General features: G+C 35.8%; 1 protein-coding gene across 10 annotated transcripts in view; it reads right to left on the reverse strand.

The window, feature by feature from the left end:
• Positions 1–27,917, reverse strand: part of HMBOX1 (homeobox containing 1) — a 196,659-nt gene that overhangs the window by 31,815 nt on the left and 136,927 nt on the right. For all 10 annotated transcript variants that reach the window (XM_080797802.1, XM_080797800.1, XM_080797805.1 and 7 more), the window contains exon 6: positions 24,286–24,439. In XM_080797802.1, coding sequence (XP_080653928.1) covers positions 24,286–24,439 — 154 coding nt within the window. The remainder of the gene's footprint in view (positions 1–24,285; positions 24,440–27,917) is intronic.

A 27,917-nucleotide genomic window follows, 5' to 3' on the forward strand; every position in this document is an offset into this window, starting at 1 on the left:
TTCACCTGGACAGAGGAGAATTAAATAAATTGTGGGACTTGTCTCTCAAAACACAACATCAGTACACATTTAAATTCTATGTATATAGTGTAGGTTAATCTAACATAGAAGAGTTGGCAGTACCTCCTCAGACACTAGCATACACACAAAAGCTTTCCAAGGCCTTATCAAGATGGTAAGATTCCTTTCTTTATTTGCTTAAAAAAGAAACATCCATATATGAGAGAATTACGGATACCATGTATGAAATGTGCCCAAACAAAATTTTTATCTCCCAAATGTTTTACTTACTTGCACCATGTAACCTGCAATTTAATGATAAACAGGTACAAGGGTAATACTGAATTTAGGGGCTACGTTTTTTAGCATACTCTATCCTATCAGTAGTCTTAGAAACAACATAGGCCCATTATTTGTCCAGTAACATGTAGGACTTCCCTACATGAAGTCCTACCATGGTAGAAATTTAATGTGAGTTTTATTACTACATGACAATTGTAGAGCTAGTTTTCTTTCTACTATGGATTACCTTTTAGTCATAAGTCTTGCTATGAAGACCATGAAAAGAATGGAGACCATTTTCTGGAGTTGGCAGACAAAAACAGTAAAATCGCCAAATTCTAACTACCTTAAAAACAATGGAGAAATGGTGTTTCTTTTGAAACCTGTCTCTTCACTGCATACTACTGAATTCATTAAATGTTTGTTCAACCCTCCATTTTATTTTAATAAGGAAGAAAAAGGACATGCACTTAAAGGCAGTGTTTGGCTTTGCTGGTTCAAACCCAGTTTCCTAGTTTTCCTAGTTTCCTAATCAAACTACCAAATATGAGTGAAAATTTTAGGAAGTTCATACCAGTAGAAACTGTGATACTTGGGAGAGTGACCTGCTTCTGCCAGATCACACACTCTAAGGCACGGAGGGCAGGGAAGTCAAGGCATTGAAGCTGGTGTGCCCCTTGCCGCATGGACTTCACTTCTGGAAGGGTAGCAGCTCTAGCCTCCTTTCCCTGTTTTGTCAGCCTCTGCTGGTAGGAAGTACGTTTACAAAAGAGACTTGTAAGGCGATCTGATGAAGTTTCTTACACCTGGTGTACAAGTTGTCCTAAGGCAGAAAGCCTTTAAATATAAAGCACTGATTATAAACTGATTACTTAAGAATTTGACACTACCGGGGCACCTGGGTGGCTCAGTGGGTTAAAGCCTCTGCCTTCAGCTCAGGTCATGATCCCAGGGTCCTGGGATCGAGCCCCACATCGGGCTCTCTGCTCAGCAGGGAGCCTGCTTCCTCCTCTCTCTCTGCCTGCCTCTCTGCCTACTTGTGATCTATCTCTGTCTGTCAAATAAATAAATAAAATCTTTAAAAAAAAAAAAAGAATTTGACACTACTGATCAACAATATACTTATTTTTTTAAAGTAATCTCTTCACCCAACATGGGGCTCAAACTCATGACCCTGAGATCAAGAGTAGCGCTCTTCTGACTAAGCCAGCTGGGCACCCCAATCAACAATTTACTATAAAGTGAAGATCAACAGAACAGGATTGATAAAATCAATCCATTCATTATCTCCTGCATGGTTTTTCTTATGATCAATACAGTCCTGCAAAATAATTACTTCTTGCTAAAAGGTATAGTCTGTATCTAAAATGAGAAGTTATTCTCTCCCAGGGGGAAGTCTGAACAAATAGCAAACTAACCACAGACAACAGCATAGATTCTTTATAGAGAATCAGAGGTAACAATGGTTGAGGATTATCCTCCTACCGCCCTGAAGAGGGAGAAACACAATACCTTGTATTTAGGGGTACTTACTACTTCCTCTAAAACTTAGCATTTACTTCCTGTGTCATAGGTTTGCTGCTGTTTTTATTGGAAGTCAATCAAACTACTCAGGATAAATGACTCTAATTGCCTATTAAAAAGCCAAGTTAATTTTGGTAACACTTGACAAAGAACTTGTACATTAATGTCAGAGTGAAAGGTTATCATACCAATTGTGTACAAGTTAAATTCTTTCATAGTAATACTACAGAGCAAATCTGGGTGGGGTATAGTCATCTTCCAAGGAAGATGTTTTGGTGACAAATTACAGTTTCTATTCCTATAAAGAAGATAACTATAGGATGGTCTAAAAATGGTTAGGACTATACATTAGTCTGATCTTTTGACCTACCAGTGAATGACATGTCAAAGTAGGAGCCAATAAAATATAATATTTGGGTGAGGCACTATTATGATTGGGATTTCTATGGTATACAGGTTTTTAAAGTGTAAAGATGATTTTTAAATACTTTCTTTTTTTTTTTTTTAAAGATTTTATTTATTTATTCGACAGACAGAGATCACAAGCAGGCAGAGAAGCAGGCAGAGAGAGAGGAGGAAGCAGGCTCCCTGCGGAGCAGAGAGCCCGATGTAGGGCTCGATCCCAGGACCCTGGGATCATGACCCGAGCTGAAGGCAGAGGCTTTAACCCACTGAGCCACCCAGGCGCCCCTGATTTTTAAATACTTTCTATTCCTGAAATTACACAGTCCATTCAGACTTCCTTAACCAAAAGGCAACTAAAACAGAAACAGCATATTTACCCACCACGTTCATATTCTACTATTCCAAGATCTTCAAACATGAAACACATATGTAAACGTTGATACATGCTGTGAATGTTTAGTCTATCCATAATGATTTCCTAATGCACTATTATAAGGGTCAGGACCACATCTGTTTTATTAATTACTATATCTGTCAGTGTCTATTACAATAAGTAGAACCTCAATAACTATTTGTTGAGTTTAAAAAACAAAATGCTCACTAGTTTTCTGAAGATTTTTCTATTAGTCCATAAATCATGTCGATATTAGTGTTTATAATATGATGCTTATAATTCTGCTCCTGGAATGAGTCATATCTTCATTGGTGATTCATTACATGCAATACCAGTATTTCCCAAATCATACTTCATTTCTTTGTAAACTGTGGCCACAGAACAGAATGAAGAACGTGGGGTCTTTGTCCTGTTTAATTGGTCAAGGAACTAAAGAAATGAGGGTCTGTTGTTTGTACAAAATGAAACTACTGGCAAGTCTACATGGGGATGGGGAGAATTTTTAATCTCCTCAAAAACATTGTGATAATTTCTTCTGGCTATTTCTGTTTGACCAGAAAGGAACCAGGAAGCATAATTTGCCAATTTTAAAATGCATTTAAGGACAGTTCATCTTCTTACTGGCTATGAGAAATGGATTGGGATAACTTTACCTGTCAATAAGTGGGAAAGTTTTGTTGTTTTTTTCCTCAAATAGTCTAATGGATTGAAATGAGGTCATGTCCAGGCTCCTGCTGTCTTATATAAATGTTAAGAACTTCCTTTTATTTGCAGAGATACAGGAGGTGTAGTTCATTATGTTCTACCCGAGTCATTCCATAAGAAGTATGAAAGAGGTTGAACTCTTTTTAAATTCAACTTCCAGCATCCATTAATTCCAAAATTTATAGTGTATTCTTGCAGCATTTTCCATCCTAGAACAGCAATGACATCAGAAAAGAGGGAAAGGAAAACCAGCTTGCCAGGGGTTGCAGTGATGGCAAGACAACCTAAGGGAGGACAGAGTACATATATATTAGGTCCTCATTCCTTATAGACCAGAACAAATATTCAGTTTCACAGGACTCATCTTTAGTCCCACAAAGTGTTTTTTGTTGGGGTTGGGGGAGTGGTAGAATGGTCAGGCTAAGGAAAAACATTATCAAGTCACTGGGAAGTCATTTTTCTGCTGTTTTTGAGTCATTTTGATTGGATCACTTTAAATCATCAAATTATTATTCATCACTGAATTGAACTGAATGCCTCACAACCTTAACAAAAGTAGGAAATATTGTATACTATTCCCTACTTTGAGCCTAATATGTCTCACAGGGGATACAGAGGGATAGCATTTTCTAATTAGGTTAAAGTTGTATAGTCTCCTTAAATATTCAGTCCAATCAAGTTCAAGCAACATTTATTGATGTTAGATTTTCATGCATAGCACCGTGCTAGCCTAGGAACCAGCTAAATATAACCAAACCCTAGCTTGTGGGAGCACATAAACTTCATCACTGAAGTACCAGGTGAAATTTACTTATTGGACAGTGAAATTATTCATTCTGGTAAAGATATGGCCCAAATTTTCTTCTTTAACAGAAGTCAGTAGAAAAAGTGAATTGTATAATTTTATGATAATCCACTTTTATAATACAAGTCAGCAGGGGGAAAATGGATCAAAAGATTTCTTTAAAAAAAAAAAAAACCTGAATGGCCGGAATTTCAACATATTTCCTTGAACACACAGAAAAGGGAGTATGATTTAGGCTCTCTCTTTTTTTAAAAATTTATTTATTTGACAGAGAGAGATCACAAGTAGGCAGAGAAGCAGGCAGAGAAAGAGGGAGGAGGAAGCAGGCTCCCTGCTGAGCAGAGAGCCTGACGCAGGGATCGATCCCGGACCCTGAGATCATGACCTGAGCTGAAGGCAGAGGCTTAACCCACTGAGCCACCCAGGCGCCCTGGGCTCTTATTTTTAAAAAGGAAGGCTGAGAAAATACTTCAAAATAGTTTCAATTTTTTAAAATTCTAACAATGTTTCACAAATATTAGACACAAGGAACTAGAGTCACCCTGAAAATAATTTGAGTCCCTGACAGAAAAGTTCTCCTGATGCTTTATATGTGGGAGGAAAATGGATTAAGAGATTTCTTCCCCCCAATTATTAGAACCATCATACTTCGGCATGGGTGCAAATACAACTGCTTTGAGAGAGACAAATGTTGCCACTGTGGCAATTCAAGTCTTTTCCACAATCTGGATGCAACCCGCTTCCAGCCTCATTTCCTGCCTGAGTGATCATACATTCCAGTTAGCTAATTTTTCATGCCTCTGTGCCTTTGCCAAGGATGCTTTTCTTCCTCTTCCTAAGCCATCTAAATCACACTTTTTTTTACAGGACCCTGCTTGACTGTTACCTCAGTGTTGCCACTCTCCTCTGTCCTATTGGACTTGGTACCTACCTCTTCCATGAGTTTTTTTTTGTTTTGTTTTATTTTTGGGGGGCCTGATTCCTTCCCACCCCCGCCCCAGTAGACTGAGGCCTATTGGGCTAATATGTTTAAATATGCTTCAGCACTCACTGGTTATAGTGCTTGTCACACAGATGATGAATAACTTTCTTTTAAGTAAAGAAATGCTAAATAGCCTTTTATTGGCCGAGGCTTAGGAATACAAAGAATAACTTCAGAAAATTTCATTTGAAGATACCCAAAATTCTTTTTGAAAGTTCCTACTTGTTTAATATTTCTGTGCTGAGTATTTAGGAGTAGGAGGCATATATTAAACTCCTACATGTGTCCCCTGTACCATGCTTTGTACTTTACATGCACTGTCATTTAGTATTAAACCATAGCACTCCTATAAGATAGGTGTGATTATTACAGTCATTTTATAACAAGGAATTGCCTGAGGATATATATAGTTAGTGCATAAGACAGCCAGGACTGGAACCCCAGTCTTTCTAACTCAAATCTGTGTTCTTAACCACTGTATTTATCAAAAACAAACAAAAAGACAAAAAGTATCATAAAAACATACAACTATTCAACATTTGGGGGAAATCATTTATTGAGAAGTTTTATAACCTCTCCCAATCTTTATCTTTGTAAATATGACTTTTTTACATTATTGTTATAATGCAATTTTTCTTTCATTGCTCGACATTATTTTATTCACATTTTTGTTTGAATTTACATAGGCCACACCTGTCATTCTATCATGATACTCCACTTAATAGACTGATCATCACTGACTCAGCCACTTCCTAAAAAGCTTTCATGGATGCAGGTAAAGAAAATATTTTCTGAATTTCCTATCCAAACAAAATCACTATCTTGGTTAGACACATGCCTTCTTTGGTCCTAGATGTGAAGAAGATATTCTCTTCAGTTAGTCCACTTAATTCAGAAGCAACATAACAAAGAAGAAAATGGGATGTAAGTTTCTTTGCAATTGTAAAGTACTTGAAGGAAGTTTTACTCTTAGAGATAGAACAGAAAATAGGAGAAGCAAATTTCTTCCAAGAGTGAGAACATTTTTTGCTTCTTTATAAGGAAGAAGGAAGTAATTATCACTATCTAAACTCATAAAAGGTAGGTGAACAGTGATCTCTTCACATTTCAAGGTTGCAATACTCTTAAGGTATTTCATTACTTTAATATATGAACACAGAAATTGAGAGATCAGAATACAAATTGGTTGCCAAACAAGGTACTGAGATAAATTTTTTTTTTAAGATTTATTTATTTATTTGAGAGAGAGAAAGAAAGAGTGTACGCACGAGCCAGGGGAGGGGAAGAGGGAGAGAGAGGATTTCAAGCAGACTCCCCCTGAGCATAGAGCCTCACGCTGGGCTCAATGCCGGAGATCGTGACCTGAGCAGAAATCAGGAGTCTGATGTCCAACCTACTGAGCCACCCAGGTGCCACAAGGTAACTGAGATATATTATGTGGAGATATATAATATGGAGATAACTGATCTTCTGACAGAACTGAGTTACCATGGAAGTGATTTAGTTCTTTGAAGTTAGTCTCTTCATGTTGTTACACTGAGCACCAATTATTTTCCAAAGATTTTATTCTAAGATGGGAGTATTTTCCTGTTAAAAGTCACTGGGTCTAAGAGAGAACAAAGTCTCCACACAAAACAAGAAATTAGAATCACAGAGCAATACAATTTGAGAACTTGAAAGATCCTTGAAAATTACAGAAGATTAACTAACTTTCTGAAAAATATGATTACCAATTTGCTTTTTATTCTTTTTTTTTTTTTTTTTAGATTTTATTTATATTTTAGAAAGAGAGAGCCAGCACGGGGGGAGGAACAGAGGAAGAGAGACAAGCAGACTCTGCGCTGAGCATGGAGCCTGATGTGGGGCTCAACCCCATGACCCTGAGATCATGACCTGAGCTGAAATTAAGAGTCAGATGTTTAACTGACTGAGCCACCTACGTGCCCCGACCAATTTTTTTTTTAAATGAAATTAAATAGGAGTATACTTTTTAAACTAAGTGTAGGAAATACTAAAGCATATATATCAGTTCACATTATAATCAACTACAAAGCAACTAAGAACAAAGGCATGATGGTAGAAGGTGTGCTTAAAAGAAAAGTGTAAAGGAGGGGAAAAAGGAAGACTTACAAGGCATGAGAGAAATAAGAGATGAATAAAGCAGCACAGACAAGAAGAAATTCAGTGAAAAGCAGTAAGAGGACTTTTATTTTACTCATTTTTGCATTCTAATTCTTGGCATGCAGCTTAGTTTAGAGCAGACATTCTATAAATGTTTATCAAAGAGGATAGAAAGAAAGGGCTGAGGGCACCTGGCTGGCTCAGTCGGAAGAGCATGCAGTTCTTGATCTTGGGGTCATGAGTTTGAGCCCCACGTTGGGGTAGAGATTACTTAAGTAAATAAATAAACTTTAAAAAAGAAAAAAGAAAGGGCTGAGAAGTTCAATGAATATACTTCTTAGAAATCATTATATGGCTCACATGGCTATGGATTCAAAATGAGCAACTTAATCTCATTTCTTCTGTGAGTTTAGCTAAGTTCATTAACTTCTTGGTTAATTAACTACAGGTTTTTGGTCTAAAAAATAAGCTAATTGAACTGGATGATTTTTAGGGTCTCTTCCTTATTCTCTCCTGAAATAGTAACCAAATATAGGTAAATAAAATCAAAGGAAGGTTCTTGGCTTAAATGCTGCTTAACCTAAATCAGTGGTCAGCAGATGTAATTTATATATTTTTGTACAACTAAGGCAAATTAGTCCCTTTATTGTTCATACGGCACAAGCAGTCATTCAAAGAAACATCTAGATAGGTCTCAATCTGTCAGAAGAACAGTATTAGGAAAGCATTATAAGCATTTCTGTCCCAATTTTTTTTCTGGCTAGATGTATCTTACTGAAATGAGCAGTGTCTCTTACTCTATAGATTTCTGTTTAGTATTAATGATACCAAATAATACTGAGACACTGCATAAAGTAATACAGAAGGATACTTCCAAGAAAGCAAAGAGTGACTATTTTTCCATTTTACAAAGTAACAGGATTCTGTTCAAGAGACAGAGATTTTTGTTTTTGTTTTGTTTTTTAGAGAGGAAAAACATTACTAGGAGAACAAGCAGTTATTTCCCCATTCTTTTATGGTAAATAAGGTCTCACACTATACTATACTAACAACTATACTATGTAATGCAAAACAAGAAGAAAAGAACATTAAAAGAAAATATGGCTTCATGGAATGGGAGCTGAAGTGGAGAAGAAAAAAATTCTGTGTAATTTTATAATTAAAATTTTCTGTGTAAAAAAATTTTAAATCACACAGTGATAATTAAAAGTAATAAAAGAATGATGGGATGCGGCACCATGAAATCAGGGTGGGTTAATATCATTTGGAGATTACTATAAAAGAACACAGAAGAAACAGATCTTCCAGAGCCACTTCAAGTATGAACCTATGGGACTCTTCTGTCTTTATTTTAATTAAACACACACACACACACACACACACACAGAGTACATACTACGTATCATCATATCATCATAATTCAGCATAATTCAAAGTCAGAAGACTAGGAAAAGGAATGTTCCCTGCAGGTCAGGGTTTTGATGACTGGCAAAACACTAGCACGCTTGCACTGCAGTTGTCTGAGCCACACCCAGTCTGCAGTTAAATATAGAATTTAGTTTCTGGAACTATTGGTCTTTTTAACCTTCACAGTCCAAGTATTCACTGAAAAAATTAAAAGTAAAAAGGAGAAAGGAAAGAGACTGAAACCGAAGTCCAAATACTAATAAACTGTCCTGGGAAGAGTTCCAAAATGCAGTAAATACAAGAGAATTAAATTACAGAAGCCTCAAGCAACGTTCTAGAAACACACTTTACAAACTGGTTTGTCTCTTCCATGCTGATTCTACCAGGATGTATAACATACTTATATAAAACGTATTTGTGTACTAGATCCATGTCTCTAATTCAGATTATATATCCAGGCTGTATAACATGTCAGGTTAACAGCAGTTACACCAAATCTGGAGCTATGATTTAATTTTGGTTTGTTATAGTATTGTGGTTGTGATGCTATTTTTGCTCATGAAGAGGTACTTTTATCCTAAGAAGCTATTTTTAGATTGCTTAAATTTTGAGGGAAGAGACACTCTCAAGCTAAAATTTTTAATACTGATTCTTTGTTGGGAGAATATTTGGGGTTTATTTTTAAAAGTTAATTTTGGAGACAGACAAAATTTAAACAACAACAAAAAAATGTTTTCCTCGTAATTTCAGAGGGCTCTGGGCTTTAGTAATGATTTTGTTTTATATATTTTTTATTTATATCTATATTTTAAATTTATATTTATTTATTTATATTTCACTGAGGACGAAGGTGGAAAGAATTAAGAGGAGCAAAAAACATAGTATAGGAATACTGTTTCCATGAAAAAATAAAACATACAATAGTTTTAATCATAAACACAGAGGTATTCATTTTGCTTCCACTTTCCTGTGCCTGGTATCTAGACACAGATTCATCATTCAGCTACGCTGATGAAAACTAAAAGCAGTAAGTACCCTATATACACAAATATGGCTCCAAAACTATTACTCTTAACCACTATATACTATTGCTTCTACCTGCCACAGCTAGGTGCTCTTACATTTATTCTTGTATCTAAAGTCTTCTCCAAATTGTTGCTTCTTTCTATTGTACTTAATTGGGCTGAAAAACCTGTATAAGGAGATTTGAAGTGTCCTTTTATCTATCTTCCTTGAAACCAGAATAGATGCACAGCCAGGTCGCATTCCTTTGTGTCCTGGTCATATCCTAACACTCCAGAGCCACACCTGTTTCCACAGCTAAAAGAATACCTGCCCAAATTGCAGAAAGGGTACAGGAAAGAAAAAAAGAAAAGAGTACATTAGAAGTCTTGCTCCTAGGCCACAAAGCCTCCAAAACTCCTGACCATAAACTTGAAAGACGTTTCGAGTCAACTAGGTTCATCATCCCTCTAACTCCTATCACCCGGAAGTATCTCCTTCTCTGTCCCCAGCGCTTTGCCTCACACCTAGTGAGTACTTTGTTGAATGAAATGAACCAAATGATGATTAGGTTTGCTGAATAAAAACCACATTTGAGTCTGACATTACATTATTTGCACATGCAGTTATTTCTGACATTATGATATAGATATTTTCTGCCCTTGTGAATAGGTAAACTATTGGAGGTAAGCCTCCCTCAGGGCCAGCACAGAGCAGACGCTATATAAATAAATGACTGAATGAATAAATATTAGTCAATTATCTAATTCTATTTTAACCATTTAAATCTAGTCAGGTCCTCCTTAAACAACTGTAACAACAATCTTTCCGATTACGGAAAATTTCAAATCTGTACATGTTTGTGGACTTCTCTGAGCGCTTCCCTCTCCTCATTTAAACAGGAAGCACGTCATCATGGGAATGAGGATGGGAGTTTGCAGAGAGAACAAAGTGGGAAATAATTCTTTAGAAGATTGGGAAAGACTGAACCAGGTGGGTTCCGTATACTATGATTGTCTGGCAGAATTAAAGAGCCACTTGAGGTTCATGGTCATGAATTTAAAATGAGATCAGTCCACAGGGTTTTAAATTTTTCTCCAGCCATAGTTAGCTGAAAAAATGCAAAACCAGTATAAGCAAAAATGCAAGACAGATTTGACCAGGATTCATTCATACCTGTGGCTTTAACTGCACCTGATGTAATGGTGCCTCCTAAGTCTCCATTTCTAAAGGCACTGAGCTCTCCTAACATCCTGAAGTGAGTTCACAGTCAAAGCTCAAAGTAGAAAGAACTTTAATGGAAAAAGAATACTGGCTCACCACTGGTTATGAGAAAGGCGTTCTACAGTGTGCTTTACAATACAGTGATCTCATATAACTCTTCTCATAATAGCATCTCCATTTTATAGAAAACTGAAATTCTTAACATTAAGATGAAGCTGGGACTAAATGGTAAGTCTTTATGACTCTGAAACCCATTCACTTCCTACTATATCATAATACTTAACTGTTCTTTTTTTAAATTTCGCAATTGGGGTTAAGAGATGTTGAATGAGGGGTGCCTGGGTGGTTCAGTGGGTTAAGCCTCTGCCTTCGGCTCAGGTCATGGTCTCAGGGCCCCATATCGGACTCTCTGCTCAGCAGGGAGCCTGCTTCCCCCTTTCACTCTGCCTGCCTCTCTGCCTACTTGTGATCTCTCTCTCTCTCTCTGTGTCAAATAAATAAATAAAATCTTAAAAAAAAAAAAAAAAAAGAGAGATGTTGAATGATTTGTCCAAAGTCAAACTATTTTCTACTGGTATAGATACTGTCTCCCAGAGGAATGTTCTACGAACATCATCAGCATTAAGCTCTCTTTTACACTTTCTGCTTTGTCATCTCTATGTTCCATCTGTAACTAGGTTAGGCTGTTCTTTTCTTTGTATTTTTTCTGATACCTATTACTTTCTATCCATTTTGTTTCCCCTTTGCCTTGAAATTACAGCTGGGGCGCTCATCATCCATGCATAGAAACTCTAATGGCCTCCTAGCTGGCCTCCACTTATCCCTCTTCCAATCCATTTACATGTGGGCTAATCATGGTCACTTCCTTTCTCTGAGGCTCTTGTCTATAAACTATAAATAATAAAAATATATACAGTACAAAATTTTGAAGGTCAATCATCATACAGAATAATTATCAATAAGATCAATAATTATATACAAACTAAAATTTATAATTATTTTAAATTTATTTTCCCTTGGCTCTAGGCATCTGGTATATGTGTTCAAATATATATTTGATTGGCTGATTTCTTGCCTATCTTCCATACTCCCACTAATATTACCTAATGGACCAATCTGATCAGGTACAATCTCCTTTATGAAAAAGCCTAATCAACCAAAGCTGTGGGATAATTAAGCATGGTACTTATTTAATTATAGCATGCACAGTATGACTAAGTCTTGTATAATCAATTCGAGATGCTCTTAATGAAAAACCCTATGTTTCGCCATGAAGAACTTCATGATAATCTAGAATATTCTCTGATTCTCTAATTAGTGAACTTCTATCATCCATCAAAATGCAGCCAGATTGTCATCATTTTGTTAAAGTCTTACTCTCTCCTCTGTTGTTTGCATCTCATGGACCCATACACTCAAGTACTCATCCTTATAGTAGCATTTATTCCTCAGTTCTATAATTGCTTATACAATAGTGCTCCCCCCAAGTTTGTGAGAGACTCTATTTCAGGGTAACTAAAGAGTTGATGAGGGAAAGTTCTTCTTTAGGGAGGAATTCAGCTAATTAATGCAGAAGAAATGAAAAAAATTGGAATACAACTGTTACAAAACCAAAAAGTGACTAGGAAAAAAATCATCAGTGGATGACAAAACAATGGTTTTCAATCCTGGCTGTACTTTAACATCACTTGGGAACTTTTCAAATATACCTTTATCTATCTATATGTCCCAGTTGGTCAAGGGTAATGTCTCACTGATATTTTTAAAAGCTCCCAGGTTATCCTAATATGCAGCTAAAGTTAAGAATCACTGCCCTCAAACTATTCACTAAATGGGGAACTTTCCAATAAGTGGATCAAGATGACAGCACTGAATCCCATGATTAATCTTATAGTTACTAAAAATGGGACAAGCAGACATAATGTGCCTCCTTATATGATGTACTGTGATGAACAAAGTAGCAGTTATGTGCCAAAAGAGCTAAACTAGAATCTAATGAGGACTCTAGATCTAACTACCAATCTACAGAAAATATGAAGTCATGTTAAGACACACATATGAGGATGTAACTGGCCAAACCTAAACTGTGGGAAATTCAATATGACAAATGCCTAACCACCTTTTTTTTTTTTTTTAAGATTTTATTTACTTATGTGAGAGAATGAAAGAGAGAGAGAAAGCATGAGAGGGGAGACGGTCAGAGGGAGAAGCAGAGTCCCTGCTGAGCAGGGAGCCTGATGTGGTGGGACTCGATCCCAGGACTCCAGGATCATGACCTGAGCTGAAGGCAGTCGCTTAACCAACTGAGCCACCCAGGGCCCTGCCTTAGCGTCTTTAACAAATAAACAGCATTGGGGTACCTGGGTGGCTCAGTGGGTTAAATAAACAGCATGAACAAAATGTGTGTGTGTGTGTGAGGAACCATTACAAACTAAGAGACTCAAAAGACACAGCCACCAAATGCAGTGTGTAAAAATATATTTGATAAACAGGTAAATGAATGAATGAATGAATGAATGAGTGAGTGAGTAAATGAATGCTAATTAAAGAAAAAAATCCAATCATTATAAATAATAAATTGTTAAATCATATACTCTGAAAAGCAGGGTGAGATGAGGGAAAGGATGCAGAAGTAAAATAATTATATGGGAACTAGTGAAATATTTAACTGTTTCTATCACTGTCATAAAGAAAATTTTCTAAAATATTTCAGTGGACTTAATGTTTGGTTTTTAATTTATATTTCTCTTTGCCTTATGACTTTGAGTAAAAAGAAAAACAAAAACAAATCATTATGGGGCAAACATAACCATTATTTTTTCGATTGGGGATGAGATACAGTTGTTCTGTATCAGAGCTGTCTAATAAAATTTTCTACAATGAGAAATATTTCATATAAAATTTTCTGTGATAGAAATACTGTCTAAAACTATAATCAGTAGCCATATATGACTACTGGACACTTAAAATGTGGCTAGTGTGACTGAGGAACTGAATTTTAAATTTTATTTCATTTTAAGTAATTTAAATTTAAATAGATACTCATCGCCACCGTATCAGACAGAGCAGTTCTATTTGATTACAACTCTTCTCTCTACCTGCAATATTTGCTCTTTCCTTATACCTAAGTGACTCTTACCACATCCCCTATTATAAGATGTCACACCATGGTGAACCTTTCCTTTCATACATATATTACTGTTGCAGTTTTACCTTGATTTGTGTGATTATCTGATTAATGTCTGTGTCTCCAACCTGATTATAAACTCAAGACTGCAGGAACTATTTACGTTCACAATCGCATTGTAGAGTGACACTCATTTACTAAAGAAAATGCTATTATTAGATAACACTGTGTAGTTGAGTTTTTGTGATAATGAAGACTTTTCATTTCTCGTAATTCCATGAAATCTGATCCAAGATTTAGATCCTTAACACACATACCATATATGTATATATGTGTATATATATACATGAAAGTAGAGAAAACTGTACCATGAACTCCCAAATAAACATTACCAGGCTACAGAAACCATCAACTTATAGATACATTCTTTGTTTTATCCACACCCTTGCCTCTGCCTTTCCACTTTGTGTTACACTGAAGTAAATGCAAGATAACATATCATTTCACATTATATTTTTCTAAAAGACAAGAACTCTTAATTTTTATAAATGTACCACCACTTACATATAAGCAACCATTATCATAACTGAAACAAGAATCACCATTTATACAGTGTTCAAATTTCCTCAACTGGCTAATGTATTAAAACAACTTGAAGAAACTTAGTTATTATATTCTTAGAATCTCTCACATCATGAACTTTGTTGATCTGAATTACCCATAGTATCATTTAACAGAACTTTGTTCCATATCTCCTACACACCTGGAGCTGGACCTAGAGGCTTGATTTGATTCAGCTTCAATTTTGTTAGAAAAGTACTCTATGTGGGTGGTGGTATTTACATCCTCCAAGAGGTACATAATGCCTGGTTGTCTGTCTTTGTTAACAGCTATTCATGATCACTGTCAGATCTATTATTTCATTAGGAGTTTACAAAATGATGACACTGTAATTATATTATTCCTTTTTCATTTATTAGTTGGGCATCCTTCATTAAAGAAAGCCTTTTTTGTTCATCAGTGATAAAGTTCATATGCAAAACACAAGTTAAAGGCTCAGTTCCTTCCTTTTACCACTTTGAAATTCAGTTGGTTCTCTAACATTCTTCAGGTGTGACCAATAATTTTTTTTAGTATCTTTATCACATATGGATTTTTAATAAGTTTGCTGGGCTTCAATCTATTACCACTGGTGTTACTACTAATGTTCAAATTATTTCCATCTTTGGATAAGGGGAGCCTCTTCAAGTTAGCTCCTGAGTCCTTTTGATATCATTCACCTATCTATAATGGCCTTCTTGCTTTAACAAGTTCTTGGTCTTATCATGTACATTTCTTGTCCCAAGTCTAGAATCAATCCAAGGAGTGTTAATGGTACCCATGACCACAGTCTGGGCCCCAGGCCTCCTCATTTAGGCTGATCGTTGTCTATGGGCTTTTTGAGTAAGTAAAGATGAAAAGTACACCCCTCCTTTTTTTTTTTTTTTTTCAGAAGAAACTACAACAAATTCACATTATTATTTCTAATTCACATTCAAGATTTTAGGATTTCCCACCAAAATTATGGCTGGCTTCTCAGCAGAAGTTGACAAGCTGATCCTAAAATTCATATGAAAATACAAAGGATCCAGAATACCTGAAATAATCCTCAAAAAGAAGAAAGTGGAAAATTCTTATATCCAGATTTCAAAATTTACTATAATAAAACAGTAATTATAACAGTGTGGTATACAGATCAATGGAATAGAAGAGAATTGAAGAGTCCCCTCAAATTTACAGTCAATTGATTTTTTTTTTTTTTTAAAGATTTTATTTATCCATCTGACAGACAGAGATCACAAGCAGGCAGAGAGGCAGGCAGAGAGACAGGAGAAAGCAGGCTCTCCATGGAGCGGAGAGCCCGATGCGGGGCTCGATCCCAGGACCCTGAGATCATGACCCGAGCCGAAGGCAGAGGCTTAACCCACTGAGCCACCCAGGCGCCTCACAGTCAATTGATTTTTGACAAGGGTGCCAAGAGTAATCACTGGGAAAAGAATAGTTCTTTCAACAGTACTGGGACAACTGGATATCTACATGCAAAAGAATGATGTAGGGTCCCTACCTCACATAATATGCAAAAATTAACTCTAATGGATCAAAGACCTAAATGTAAGAGTTAAAAGTATAAAATGCTTGGGAAAAAAACACAAAAGTAAATCCTGTGCTTTGATTTAGGCACAACTTTCTTAAATAAGATAATAAAGGTACAAGAAGCAGATGAGAAAATAAACTGCACTTCACGGAAATTAAAAGCTTGCATGCTCCAAAGGTCATCATTGAGAATACGAAAAGACCACCCAAAGAATGGGAGAAAATATTTGGAAACCATGTGTATCAGACCATGTTGTCTGCAAGAGACTCATTTTAGACAAAAAGATACCTCCAGATTGAAAGTGAGGGGATGGAAAACGATTTATCATACTAATGGACATCAAAAGAAAGTTGGGGTGGCAATCCTTATATCAGACAAATTAAATTTTAAACCAAAGACTGCAATAAGAGAAAGACACTATATCACAATTAATGGTCTATCTAACAAGAAGATCTAATAATTATAAATACTTATGCCCCTAACATGGGAGCAGCCAATTACATAAATCAATTAATAACAAAATTAAAGAAACACATCGATAATAATACAGTAATACTAGGGGAATTTAATACCCCACTCACTGCAATAGACAGATCATCTACACAGAAGATCAACAAGGAAACAAGGGCTTCGAACGACACACTAGACTAGATGGACTTCACAGGTATATTCAGAGCATTTCTTCCTAAAGTAACAGAATACACATTCTTCTCAAGTACACTTCAAAAATTCTCCAGAACAGATTACATACTGGGTCACAAATCAGGTCTCAAATGGAACCAAAAGACTGGAATCATTTCCTGCATATTTTTAGACCACAATGCTTTGAAACTTGAACTCAATCACAAGAGGAAATTTGGAAAGAACTCAAATACATGGCAGCTAAAGAATATCCTACTAAAGAATGAATGGGTCAACCAGGAAATCAAAGAAAAATTTAAAAAATTCATGGAAACAGGGGCACCTGGGTGGCTCAGTAGCTTAAGCATCTACCTTCAGCTCAGGTCGTGATCTCAGGGTCCTGGGATGGAACCCTGCATTGGGTTCCCTGCTCAGTGAGGAGCCTGCTTCTCCCTCTCCCTTTGTCTGTCACTCTCCCTGCTTGTGCTTGCTTTCTCTCTTTCTGTCAAATAAATATATAAATAAATCCATTTATGGAAACGAATGAAAATGAAAACACAACTGTTCAAAACCTTTGGGACATGGGAAGTATACAGCAATACAAGCCTTTCTTAAGAAACAGGAAGGGTCTCAAATATACAACCTAACTAGCCTTATACCTAAAGGAGTTGGAGAAAAACGGCAAATAAAGCTAAACTCAGCAGGAGTAGAGAATTAATAATGATTAGAACAGAAATCAATGAAATCGAAACCAAAAGAATAGTACAAGGGATCAACAAAACTAGGAGCTGGTTCTTTGAAAGAATTAATAAAATTGATAAATTCCTCGCCAGAATTATCAAAAAGAAAAGAAAAGGGCTCAAATAAATAAAATCATGAATGAAAGAGGAAAGATCAAAGCCAACAACGAAGAAATACAAACAATTATAAGAACACATCATGAGCAACTCTATGACAACAAATTGGACAATCTGGGAAATGGATGCATTTCTAGAGGCATATAAACTACCAAAACTGAAACAGGAAGAAACAGAAAACCTGAACAGACCCATAACTAGCAAGGAAGTTGAAGTAGTAATCAAAAACCTCCCTAAAAATAAAGAATCCAGGACTGGGTGGCTTCCCAAGGGGAATTCCACCAAATATTAAAAGAAGAACTAATACCTAGTAACTAAATCCTAGAGGAGAACACAGGTACCAACCTCTGTGACCTCAACTGCAGCAACTTCTTGCTAGACACATCTCCAAAGGCAAGGGAAACAGGCAAAACTGAACTATTGGTATTTCATCAAGATAAGAAGTTTTTGCACAGCAAAGAAAACAGTCAACAAAACCAAAAGACAACAGACAGAATGGGAGAAGATATTTGCAAATGACATATCAGATAGAGGGGTGGTACCAAAAATCTATAAAGAATTTATCAAATTCAACACCCAAAGAACAAATAATCCAATCAAGAAATGGGCAGAAGATATGAACAGACTTTTCTCCACAGAAGACATTCAAATGGCCAACAGACACATGAAATTATGTTCTACATCACGTGGCATCAAGGAAATACAAATCAAAACCACAATGAGATATCACTTCATCACAACGGTCAGAATGACTAAAATTAACAAGTCAGGAGATGACAGATACTGGTGAGGATGCAGAGAAAGGGGAACCCTTTTACACTGTTGGTTGGAATGCAAGGTGGTACAGTCCCTTGGAAAACAATATGGCAGCTCCTCAAAAAGTTGAAAATAGACTACCCTATGACCCAGCAATGGCACTGGTAGGTATTTACCCCAAAGATAAAAATGTAGTGATCTGAAGGGGCACTTGCACCCCAATGTTTATAGCAGCAATGTCCACAATAGCCCAGATGTCCATCAATAGATGAATGAATAAAGAAGACGTGGTCTATATAAATAATGGAATATTAGTCAGCCATCAAAAAATGAAATCTTGCCATTCGCAATGATGTGGATGGAACTAGAGGGTATTATGCTAAACAAAATAAGTCAATCAGAGGAAGACAATTATTATATGATCTCATTTATATGTGGAATTTAAGAAACAAAATAGAGAATCATAGGAAAAGAGAGGAAAAAAATAAAACAAGATGAAATCAGAGAGGAAGACAAAGCCTAAGAGACTCTGAATCACAGGAAACAAACCGAGGGCTGCTGGAGGGGAGGAGGGGTAGGAGGATGGGGTAACTGGGTGACAGACATTAAGGAGGGCACGTGATGTGATGAGCAGTGGGTGTTATGTAAGACTGATGAATCACTGACCTCTACCTCCAAAACTAGTAATGCATTACATATTAATAACTGAATTTAATTTTTAAAAAGATTTTATTTATTTATTTAACAGAGAGAGAGAGAGATCACAAGTAGGCAGAGAGGCAGGCGGGGGCGGGAGCAGGCTCCCTGCTGAGCAGAGAGCCTGATGTGGGACTCGATTCCAGGACCCTGAGATCATGACCTGAGCCCAAGGCAGAGGCTTAATCCACTGAGCCACCCAGGCGTCCCCTGAATTTAAATTTTAAAAATTCAATAAATAAATAAAATGTCAAGGTACAAAAAAAAGTATTTGAAACCATGTATCTTATAAGGAACCTCTATGTAGAACATATAAAGAAAACTTACAACTGAATATAAAGACAACCCAATTTAAAAAATGAGCAAATGATCTGAATAGACATTTCTTCAAAGATGAAACAGAAATAGCCAATAAGCATATGAAAAGATATTCATCATCATTGGTTAGGGAAATGCAAGTAACAACCATAATGAAAATCTACTTGTTCACATACTAGGAAGATTAGAACCAGTAAGACAGCAAAACAAACGCTGGTGAGAAACTGGAACCATCATATAGTGCTCGATGGAATGTAAAATGGTATATATGCTTTGGAAACTGTCTGGCAGTTTCTGAAAAGGATGAACACAGTCACCATATGACCCAGCAATTCCATTTAGTACACAAATTTCATTGATGGCAGCATTACCGATAATAGATAAAAAGTGGAAACAACCCCAAATGTCCAACAATTGATGACTGAATAAATTATGAATGAATAAATGAATGAAATAATAATAAATAAATAATGAAACAAATAAATAAATGAAATGAATGAATAAAATATGTCATATCTATAGAATGGACTATTCTTTGGCAACAAAAAGAAATATAATACTGAAATGACCTACAACATGGATGAACCTTGATAACATTCTACTAAGTGAAAGAAGTCACAAACAGCCAGGTTTGTTTGATTCCATTCATATGAAATGTCCAGACTGGCCAAATCTATATACAGGGAAAGCAGATTAATTGTTATGTAGGCTTGGGGAGGATGGGGTAGAAAGGAGGGACTGCTACTGGGTACAAGAGTTTTTTGGGAGGTGGAGAGAATATTCTAAAAGTGATTGTGGTGATGGTTGCATAATTGTAAGTACACCAAAAAGCACTGAGTAGTACACTTTAATTAGGTGAACCGTATCTCAATAAGGCTGTTATTAAAAAAATACAATCAAGATAAATTTCTATATGCACACACATACACAAAAGATTATAGTGATTTACTTAATTATTTTATGTTTATATGTTCTACACTGAAAAACTTGATTCCTAATAACACTATGATTGTCTTACCTATGTCTGTATCTACACAAATAAAAATAGTACCTGAATAACATTATTAACATTACCAACATTAGTAAAAGCAAGGTAAGATTTTTTTGTAGTTCTTTTTATTCCTAAGCTGTATTCCACCAAGACGCATAGTCAAAATACTGTGTTATAAAGCTATTCAACACAGTTCATGAATGTTTAGGTCACGCTTTTGTTTCCTTTTAGTTATTTTTAGGGGTCATCTTCCCCCCCATTTCAAAGTAATTTTGTTCTATAATTACATAAAATATTTATATGGTTACAATGTAAAAACATGGTATATTTAGATGAGTTGAGCTTCTATTCTTGTCCCCTCCAATCTGTGTTTTTTTCTCTTCTATTGGTAACCATTTTATTTATTTTATGGTGTACTCCTTCATCTTAAATTATAAGCAAACACATAAATGATAGCCTACTATATACAACTGACACTGCTTTTAACATTATATTCTGAAGATCACTGTATATAGAAAAGTATTCATTCTGATGGATATAAAAATGTGAAAAAGCCTTACAAAATATTTCATAGTGATGGTACAGAAGGACACAGTATGATTTTCACCATACCATCAACACCAACAAGTTGTAGAAAGGAAAACTGTAGAAAGGAAAACTCATTCCCTTTGCTGCTGTGTGGCACTCTATTATTTGAGCCTGCACATTCAATGTGTAATTCACTATAATTTATTCACCCAGTCCACTACTGATAGACACACAGGTTGTATTCAATATTTTGTTATTATTGCAAACAGGGATGCTATATTTATGCTTCTGTCAGTTTATCTCTGGGATAATTTTCTAGAAGTGAGAATGCTGAGTCAGAGGGCAAATCCATGGGCAACTGTCCCCAATACTATCAAATTCCTGTCCATGGAAGTTGTTACACTTTGCATTCCCACAAGCCGTGTATGAGAGTGCCCATTTCCCTATAGCTCAATCAATAAAAAAACGTTATGGAACCTTTGGATTTTTGCCAATGTGATAGGAGAAGAATAGTGTCTCAGTATAATTTTAATATGAGTTTCTCTTACTATGAGTTAAACTGAACATTCTTTTATATGTTTAAGAGGCATCTGCATTTGTTTTTCTGCAGGTATCTAGTTTCTACAGAATTGGTGGTCTTCCTTCTCTTTTAAAAGTTATTTATACATCAGGGATAATAATAAGCAACAAATATTTTTTCCAATTTTTCTTTTTCTTTTTTATTTGTATCTTGTTTGTAGATATTTTTCTCCCCAAAGTTTTTCTTTTAATGTAAATAATCAAATTTATCAATCCTTTCCCATATTTTGGATTTGGAGTTCTAGTTAGGAAAAATTTCACCATTTCCAGGGGACCTGTATTTTCTTCTATTATTTTATACGGATTCACTTTTTTTGATTCATTCGAAATTTGTTCGGTGTACGGTATGAAGAATGAATAATTTTTGACTTATACTAATATATTTGACTAAGCCTACCAGTTTGCTGGCTTTATAGTCTATGCATGTGTATTTATTCACCAATTCAGTGTACTGAAAAACACCATGCATTGCCAGAGAATTTTATATTCCATGTTAGAAAATAAAAATTTCCACTTTCACAGAATGAAATCATACCATGATCTACTGCTATTAAATACTCTGAGAGGCTTTTGCATTTTTGCAACTACTGGAATAAACTACATACTTTCTTACTGGTTGAGCCAAGTAAGATAAAATTAAACCAAAGATAACCAATTCCTGGATTAAAGGCATTTATTAACTAAAATGAGGGTTAAAAGGTGAAAACTAAGATTAAATGAGCGTTTTACACAGGGTAAGTGCTCATATCTTTTTTCTTTTTAAAGTGGGCTCATGCCTAGTGTGGAGCCCAATGTGGGGTTGGGCTTGAACTCAAAACCCTGAGATCAAGACTGGAGCCAAGATCAAGAGTCACCGGCAGCCTCAATATCTTTGTAACTGATATTTGATCAGTGTGATTCTGTGGGTAGTTTGGTTGCTTTGGAAACGAGGTTCAATTTTGAAAATGCATTAGGAATATCACCTTTCATTATTATATCAATTTTAACATTAATCTGTTCTCATACTGACATTATGTGATAAATGTATATTGGTATCTTCGTGAAAAAATTAAATGGAGGAATCAGTAGCAAAATCAGAACTTACAACCAAAGCTTGTTTTGTACCCAGGTGGAAAATAGATAATGCTGCAAATAATTTAAGATTGATATTATTTAAATTCATTTCTTTTTATTTATTTATTTATTTGACAGACAGGGATCCCAAGCAGGCAGAGAGGCAGGCAGAGAGAGAGGAAGGGAAGCAGGCCCCCGCTGAGCAGAGAGCCCGATGCGGGGCTCAATCCCAGGACCCTGGGATCATGACCTGAGCCGAAGGCAGTGGCTTAACCCACTGAGCCACCCAGGTGCCCCTTAAATTCATTTCTGTTATGTAGTAAGTTCTGAAGAAATTTTATGAAACAATCACAGTTTCTAGAAGAGAAAAATAAAGCAGATTTTAAATGTCAGGGCTCTGGGACAAAAAAGTCTCACTCTTCTACTTTAACTGCTCAAGCATAAAAGGATGCGTTATTCAATGAATGGCCTCTACTAGAATTTACAATAAAGAGACTAAGGAAAGCAACATATAACATCAGTGAATAATCTACAGTCTCTTTAAGTAAACTTTTTAATTTCAACTGAATCACAAGAACAAAAACCCAGGCCTCAACTTTCACATTTTCAATCTCTCTCTACTTTAGGTAGTGATGTCTAATGAGCTGGGAGATAATCAGAAAAGAGGCAGAAAGAGAGATGGCAAAAGTCCCGGATGACATATGGTTCACCAGCGGCTACTGAAAAAATTCATTTTATAGATGAAGAAATTACTGCTCAGAGTTTGTGTCCTGGACAAAGTTGCATAGCTGGTTAAATGCCAAAGCCAAACCAGGGTTTCAGGTCTTTGACTCTGAGTCAAATGCTCTTTCCAGTTTGCCATTCGACAAGTCAGATTAGATAACTGGGGAAAAAAGTGAAACTGGTTCAATATAAATATGTATTCTATGTTACCTTAGAAGTTAAACCCAGTTTTAAACATTCAATTCCATTCTTTTCCATTATTTAAATTATTGAGAAATCTTAATATGAAAATCCAATTGTTTTTACCCTCGCCTAATATATTCTTTTTCTCTATATTTAATCTTCAGAAGTAAATACTTTTCTAATGGAAAACATTACCTTATTGAATATAAAACTCTTCATCGAAACAAAATTCCATACACATTACTTATAGGTAGGAGACTAAAAGGATAATTCTACTACAGGATCACCCTAAATATACTGAACATTTAATAATCATATTTAATTAATTTATACCATTTCAGATAGGAAAACTGAAGCTAAGGTCTAATTCCAGTCTAAAACATACTGAGTACTTACTATGGATCAGATACTGGTACTAGAATCAAAAGATAAATTACCAAATCAAAGTAAAAACATGTATTTTAAACCTTTGGGACTAAGCTTATTTAAGCCACACTCCTGATTGAAAGAAGTAAAATCTCAGTGGACTCCTATGTAAGTATTCAATATTTTTGATGAAAATAAGACTTCGAAGAGTGTTTCTAAAATACAATATAAAGATTTAAATAAAAAAAAATTCTTCTAAAGTTTCTGAAATTACTGAGAACACTATTAAGTTATATTCACTGATGTTAAATCCAGTTTTATGACTTCTCAATGGTAAGATCATCTTATTTCAATAATATACATTTATAATATTCCAAAATACATTTAGAGATAGAACCTAGATCCCAAATTACTTGTCTGAAATGAAAACTGTCCCAAATCTATCTAAGGTTTCTCTCTTTCCTAAGGTTGGGAGATTGCTCATGGGAAAGGACACATGTACCTTTCCATTACAGCCAGGCACTCCTTTCTCCAGGTAAATCGACTCCCTCGTCGTAGTCGGAAGGTGCCAGATGTGGCAGAGACTGGGGGAGGTGTTTGTCTCCACTCTGGGTCCTCTATTGGAATGGGGGCTGGTCTCATACTTAGTGTAGCCCCTGAAATAAACAAGACATTTTTAGCAAATATCTTGCAATTTACTAAAATCAATGACAAATATAATCATGAACTCGACAACAATAAATTTTTGTCCTTCCATTGGAAATTGCAAGCCAAATACATTTGATATTTACATTAAAAAAAAAAAGTTCCCTGGGCCTCTCACAGTGCCTACCCCATGCCAATGCAAACTGTTGCCTTGAAACCATTGCCTACTCTCTATGCCACAGGCTATGGGTACTGAAGCAGTTTGCAGTTTGGGGGAAAAATAATTTGACCCAAACAAAAATCCAAAGGGACAAAAAATTTTCCTTAAAAAGTTTATCATTAATTACTTTAAAATGTCTTTTGGGGGGGGGTCACTTGTCTTTTATCTTTGTTTATGTCATCTTTTGAAACTAAGCCCAAAATCTCTCTCTCCAGGGGAAAAGGGAAGTATGGTCTTTGGACCAATGACAACTTAATCAGAGTATCTTCTGAAAAATCTTTCTTGAAATTTCTATCTGACAGTTTTAACTCTTTTGAACAATACATACTATATGATCAGAACTTTTCATTACCATTCAAAGGACTCTTATTAAGAAAATGGAGCCCTTAAAGAACGTATGCAGGTAGGAGATGAATTTAAAATAACCCTAATTGTTGTAAAGTCTCAAAGAAAAAAAGTCAAATGTAGCATCAAAGACAGTAAGTAGTATTTGACATTATTTTAGTCTACTAGTTAACTAAAGTCAGATCTCCATAGGTCTACTATGTGTTAAAGCTATACTGTTTTCTGTTACCTCCTGAATGTAATAAAAGCAATGGGGGGAAATGTAATTAGGATATTTTATTAATTTAGACTAGCCTTTTCTCAAACAATGAACTGCTGATGATACATGTATTCATTAGTTCACCATTTATCAACACCCCCCCCCTTTTTTTTGGCTTGCTCTAGGTTAGAAGCTAGGGGGAAAAAACCCAAAAAAAACAAAAAAAACAAAAAACCCAACATCGTCTCTGACCTCTGTAGAATTATTTCAAAGTATTTAAATATAACTTGGTATGTGTTCACAGACTTCAGTCCCTGGATTTCCCACTGTTCCTTCATTCTGAATATTGTTAAATTCATCTTCCCAAAGCATAATTATGATCATAGCATTCCACTGACCAAAAGCTTTGAAAAAGTTCCCACAGCCTATGGAGTAAAATACAAACTCTTAACATTGACCTAGAAAGACAGGTTAGAAATTGTTAGAATTATGTGGAATAATGCACATATTAATAAATATGTATTTATTTCTTCATAACAAGAACCATACCTTATTTATTGTACCTTGTAATTAATACCTTGGGTAGTATTTCTACCTTACTACATATAGATCTCTTTGTGGATCCCCCCTAATAGCTACATATTTATAATCTGTTATATAGAGGCCCAATATTTTAACAAATCCTGATTTTCCTCTCCAAACCTGCAGCCCTTTCCATCTGAGTAAATGGCATCTCTATTCTTCAAATTGCTTGACTCAAAATTCTCAGATTCATCTTTCACCTCTCTATTTCTCCTACATAACATATATCTAGACCATAGCAAACCCTGTTAATTTTATCTTCAAAGTATATCCAGAATCAGGTCCGTTTGTATTACTTCACTTAGCTTTAGAATAAGCCAGCATCAACTCTGTAAAGCTTAACTTCCTGGAAAGGTTCCAAACATGGCCCTTCATAATAAGTCACACCTCCTGGTAAACATGCTCTTGAATTCTAACCTGGTTCTATGACATGTTTTGACAGCAGAAAATGGAAACAGTTTGAGGCTAGGTCATAAGACCCTTTGCAGCTTCTAACTAGATCTTCTGTAATGCTGGTTCTGGGGGAAGCCAGTTGCCATATAAGAAGTATGGATAACCTGAGACTACAATACTGTAAGGAAGCCCATGTTAGCCACATGGGGTGAAAGATGCCCAGCCAACCCCCAGGTGCCAAAGTTGAGGGGAAAAAAGCCATTCTGGGTATTCTGGTCACAGCAGAGACCATATAGAAAACTGTATAACCCAGCAGATGGAGAAGTAAGGCCTAGGCATACACTACAAATATAGCCATGCGGTAGTTAGCCCCCAAGATAGTTCCAAAGGATCCCTGCCCCCTGGTATTCACCCTGTTGTGTAGTTTCTTCCCATACTATATACCAGGATTAGTGTTTGTGACCAATAACATATGAAAGAAGTGATGATATGTCGCTTTTGCCATTAGATTACAGACTACACCATGGTGTCTGTTCTAGATCCTCTATCTCTTAGATCACTTGCTCAGGGGAAAAACAGCTGGCAAGTTGTAAGGACACTCAGGGAGTCCATGTGAGAGAACTTGAAATCCCTGTCAACAGGCAGGAAGGAAACTGGGGCCTGCCAACACTCAATGGTAGCAGTCAGTGGCAGATTGTCCAGGGGCTCACAGCTCGACTACAACCTTATGAGAACTCTGAACAGAACCATCTCAGCTAAGCCACTCTTGGATTCACCACCCACAAAAATTGTGAGATAATAAACGTTTGCTGTTTTTAGCCGCTCAGTTGTATGGTAATGTGTTGCACAATCATATAAAACAAATATGAGATATTATAACCATCTCCAGTTGTTTATTTCCCCACATTCCCCAACATACTGAGTACTATGAGTATTATTATTCACATTTATAAATTTGGCAGGCAAAAAAATTTCCTTTAATATAGAGATTTCACTATTGGTAAAATAGCATCTTTTGTTTACTGAACTTTATATATCTTTCCTTGTGAATTTGTATCTTTTGTCTTTTCTTTTGAGTTATTTATCTTACCGGTGTGTTGAAACAATACCAATTGCTAGTCACACAGATTGCAACTTTTTTCCAGTTTGTCTTTTTATTTATGGTATGCTTTCTGATCTTAAATTTTATGTAGGCACATTTGTCACCCTCTTGTTTTGTGGTCAATATGCTTTGTATCATTCAGAATATTTTTATAGTTTTCTTATTATTTAAACCCTTGATACATGATTTCCTATTGTATATGATGTAAAGTAAATATTTAACTTCTTAATTATTAACTTCTTCCTCAAATGGACAAGTATGTCATCACACAATGCTTTAGAGATTCATGGCTTAAATGTCTGGCAGACTATGGCCAGCTGCCATAGTTTAAATAAAATTTTACCAGAACATAGCCACACTCACTCATTTACATGTTGCATTTATATCAAAGTTTTACATATACATTACATTTGCATCAAAGTTAACAAAGTTTAGGCACAAGGAGAAAATAGAGGGTTGGAGGATTTCAAAGTCTTTGTTTTGGCACTTTTCTAAATGCAAGCAGGAATTTCAGGATAAGGGCTCTGGAATCTACCTAAGTTACATTATATAAATTTTGCTCAATAGTGATGATAAGGGGTCCAAAGCAGAACCAAGCAGATTTCATTGCTGAACAAGACAGAGGTAAAAACAGATTGGGTAAAGCAG

The sequence above is a fragment of the Martes martes genome (genome assembly GCF_963455335.1).
Source record: "Martes martes genome assembly, chromosome: 2".
NCBI classification, from domain to species: Eukaryota; Metazoa; Chordata; class Mammalia; order Carnivora; family Mustelidae; genus Martes; species Martes martes.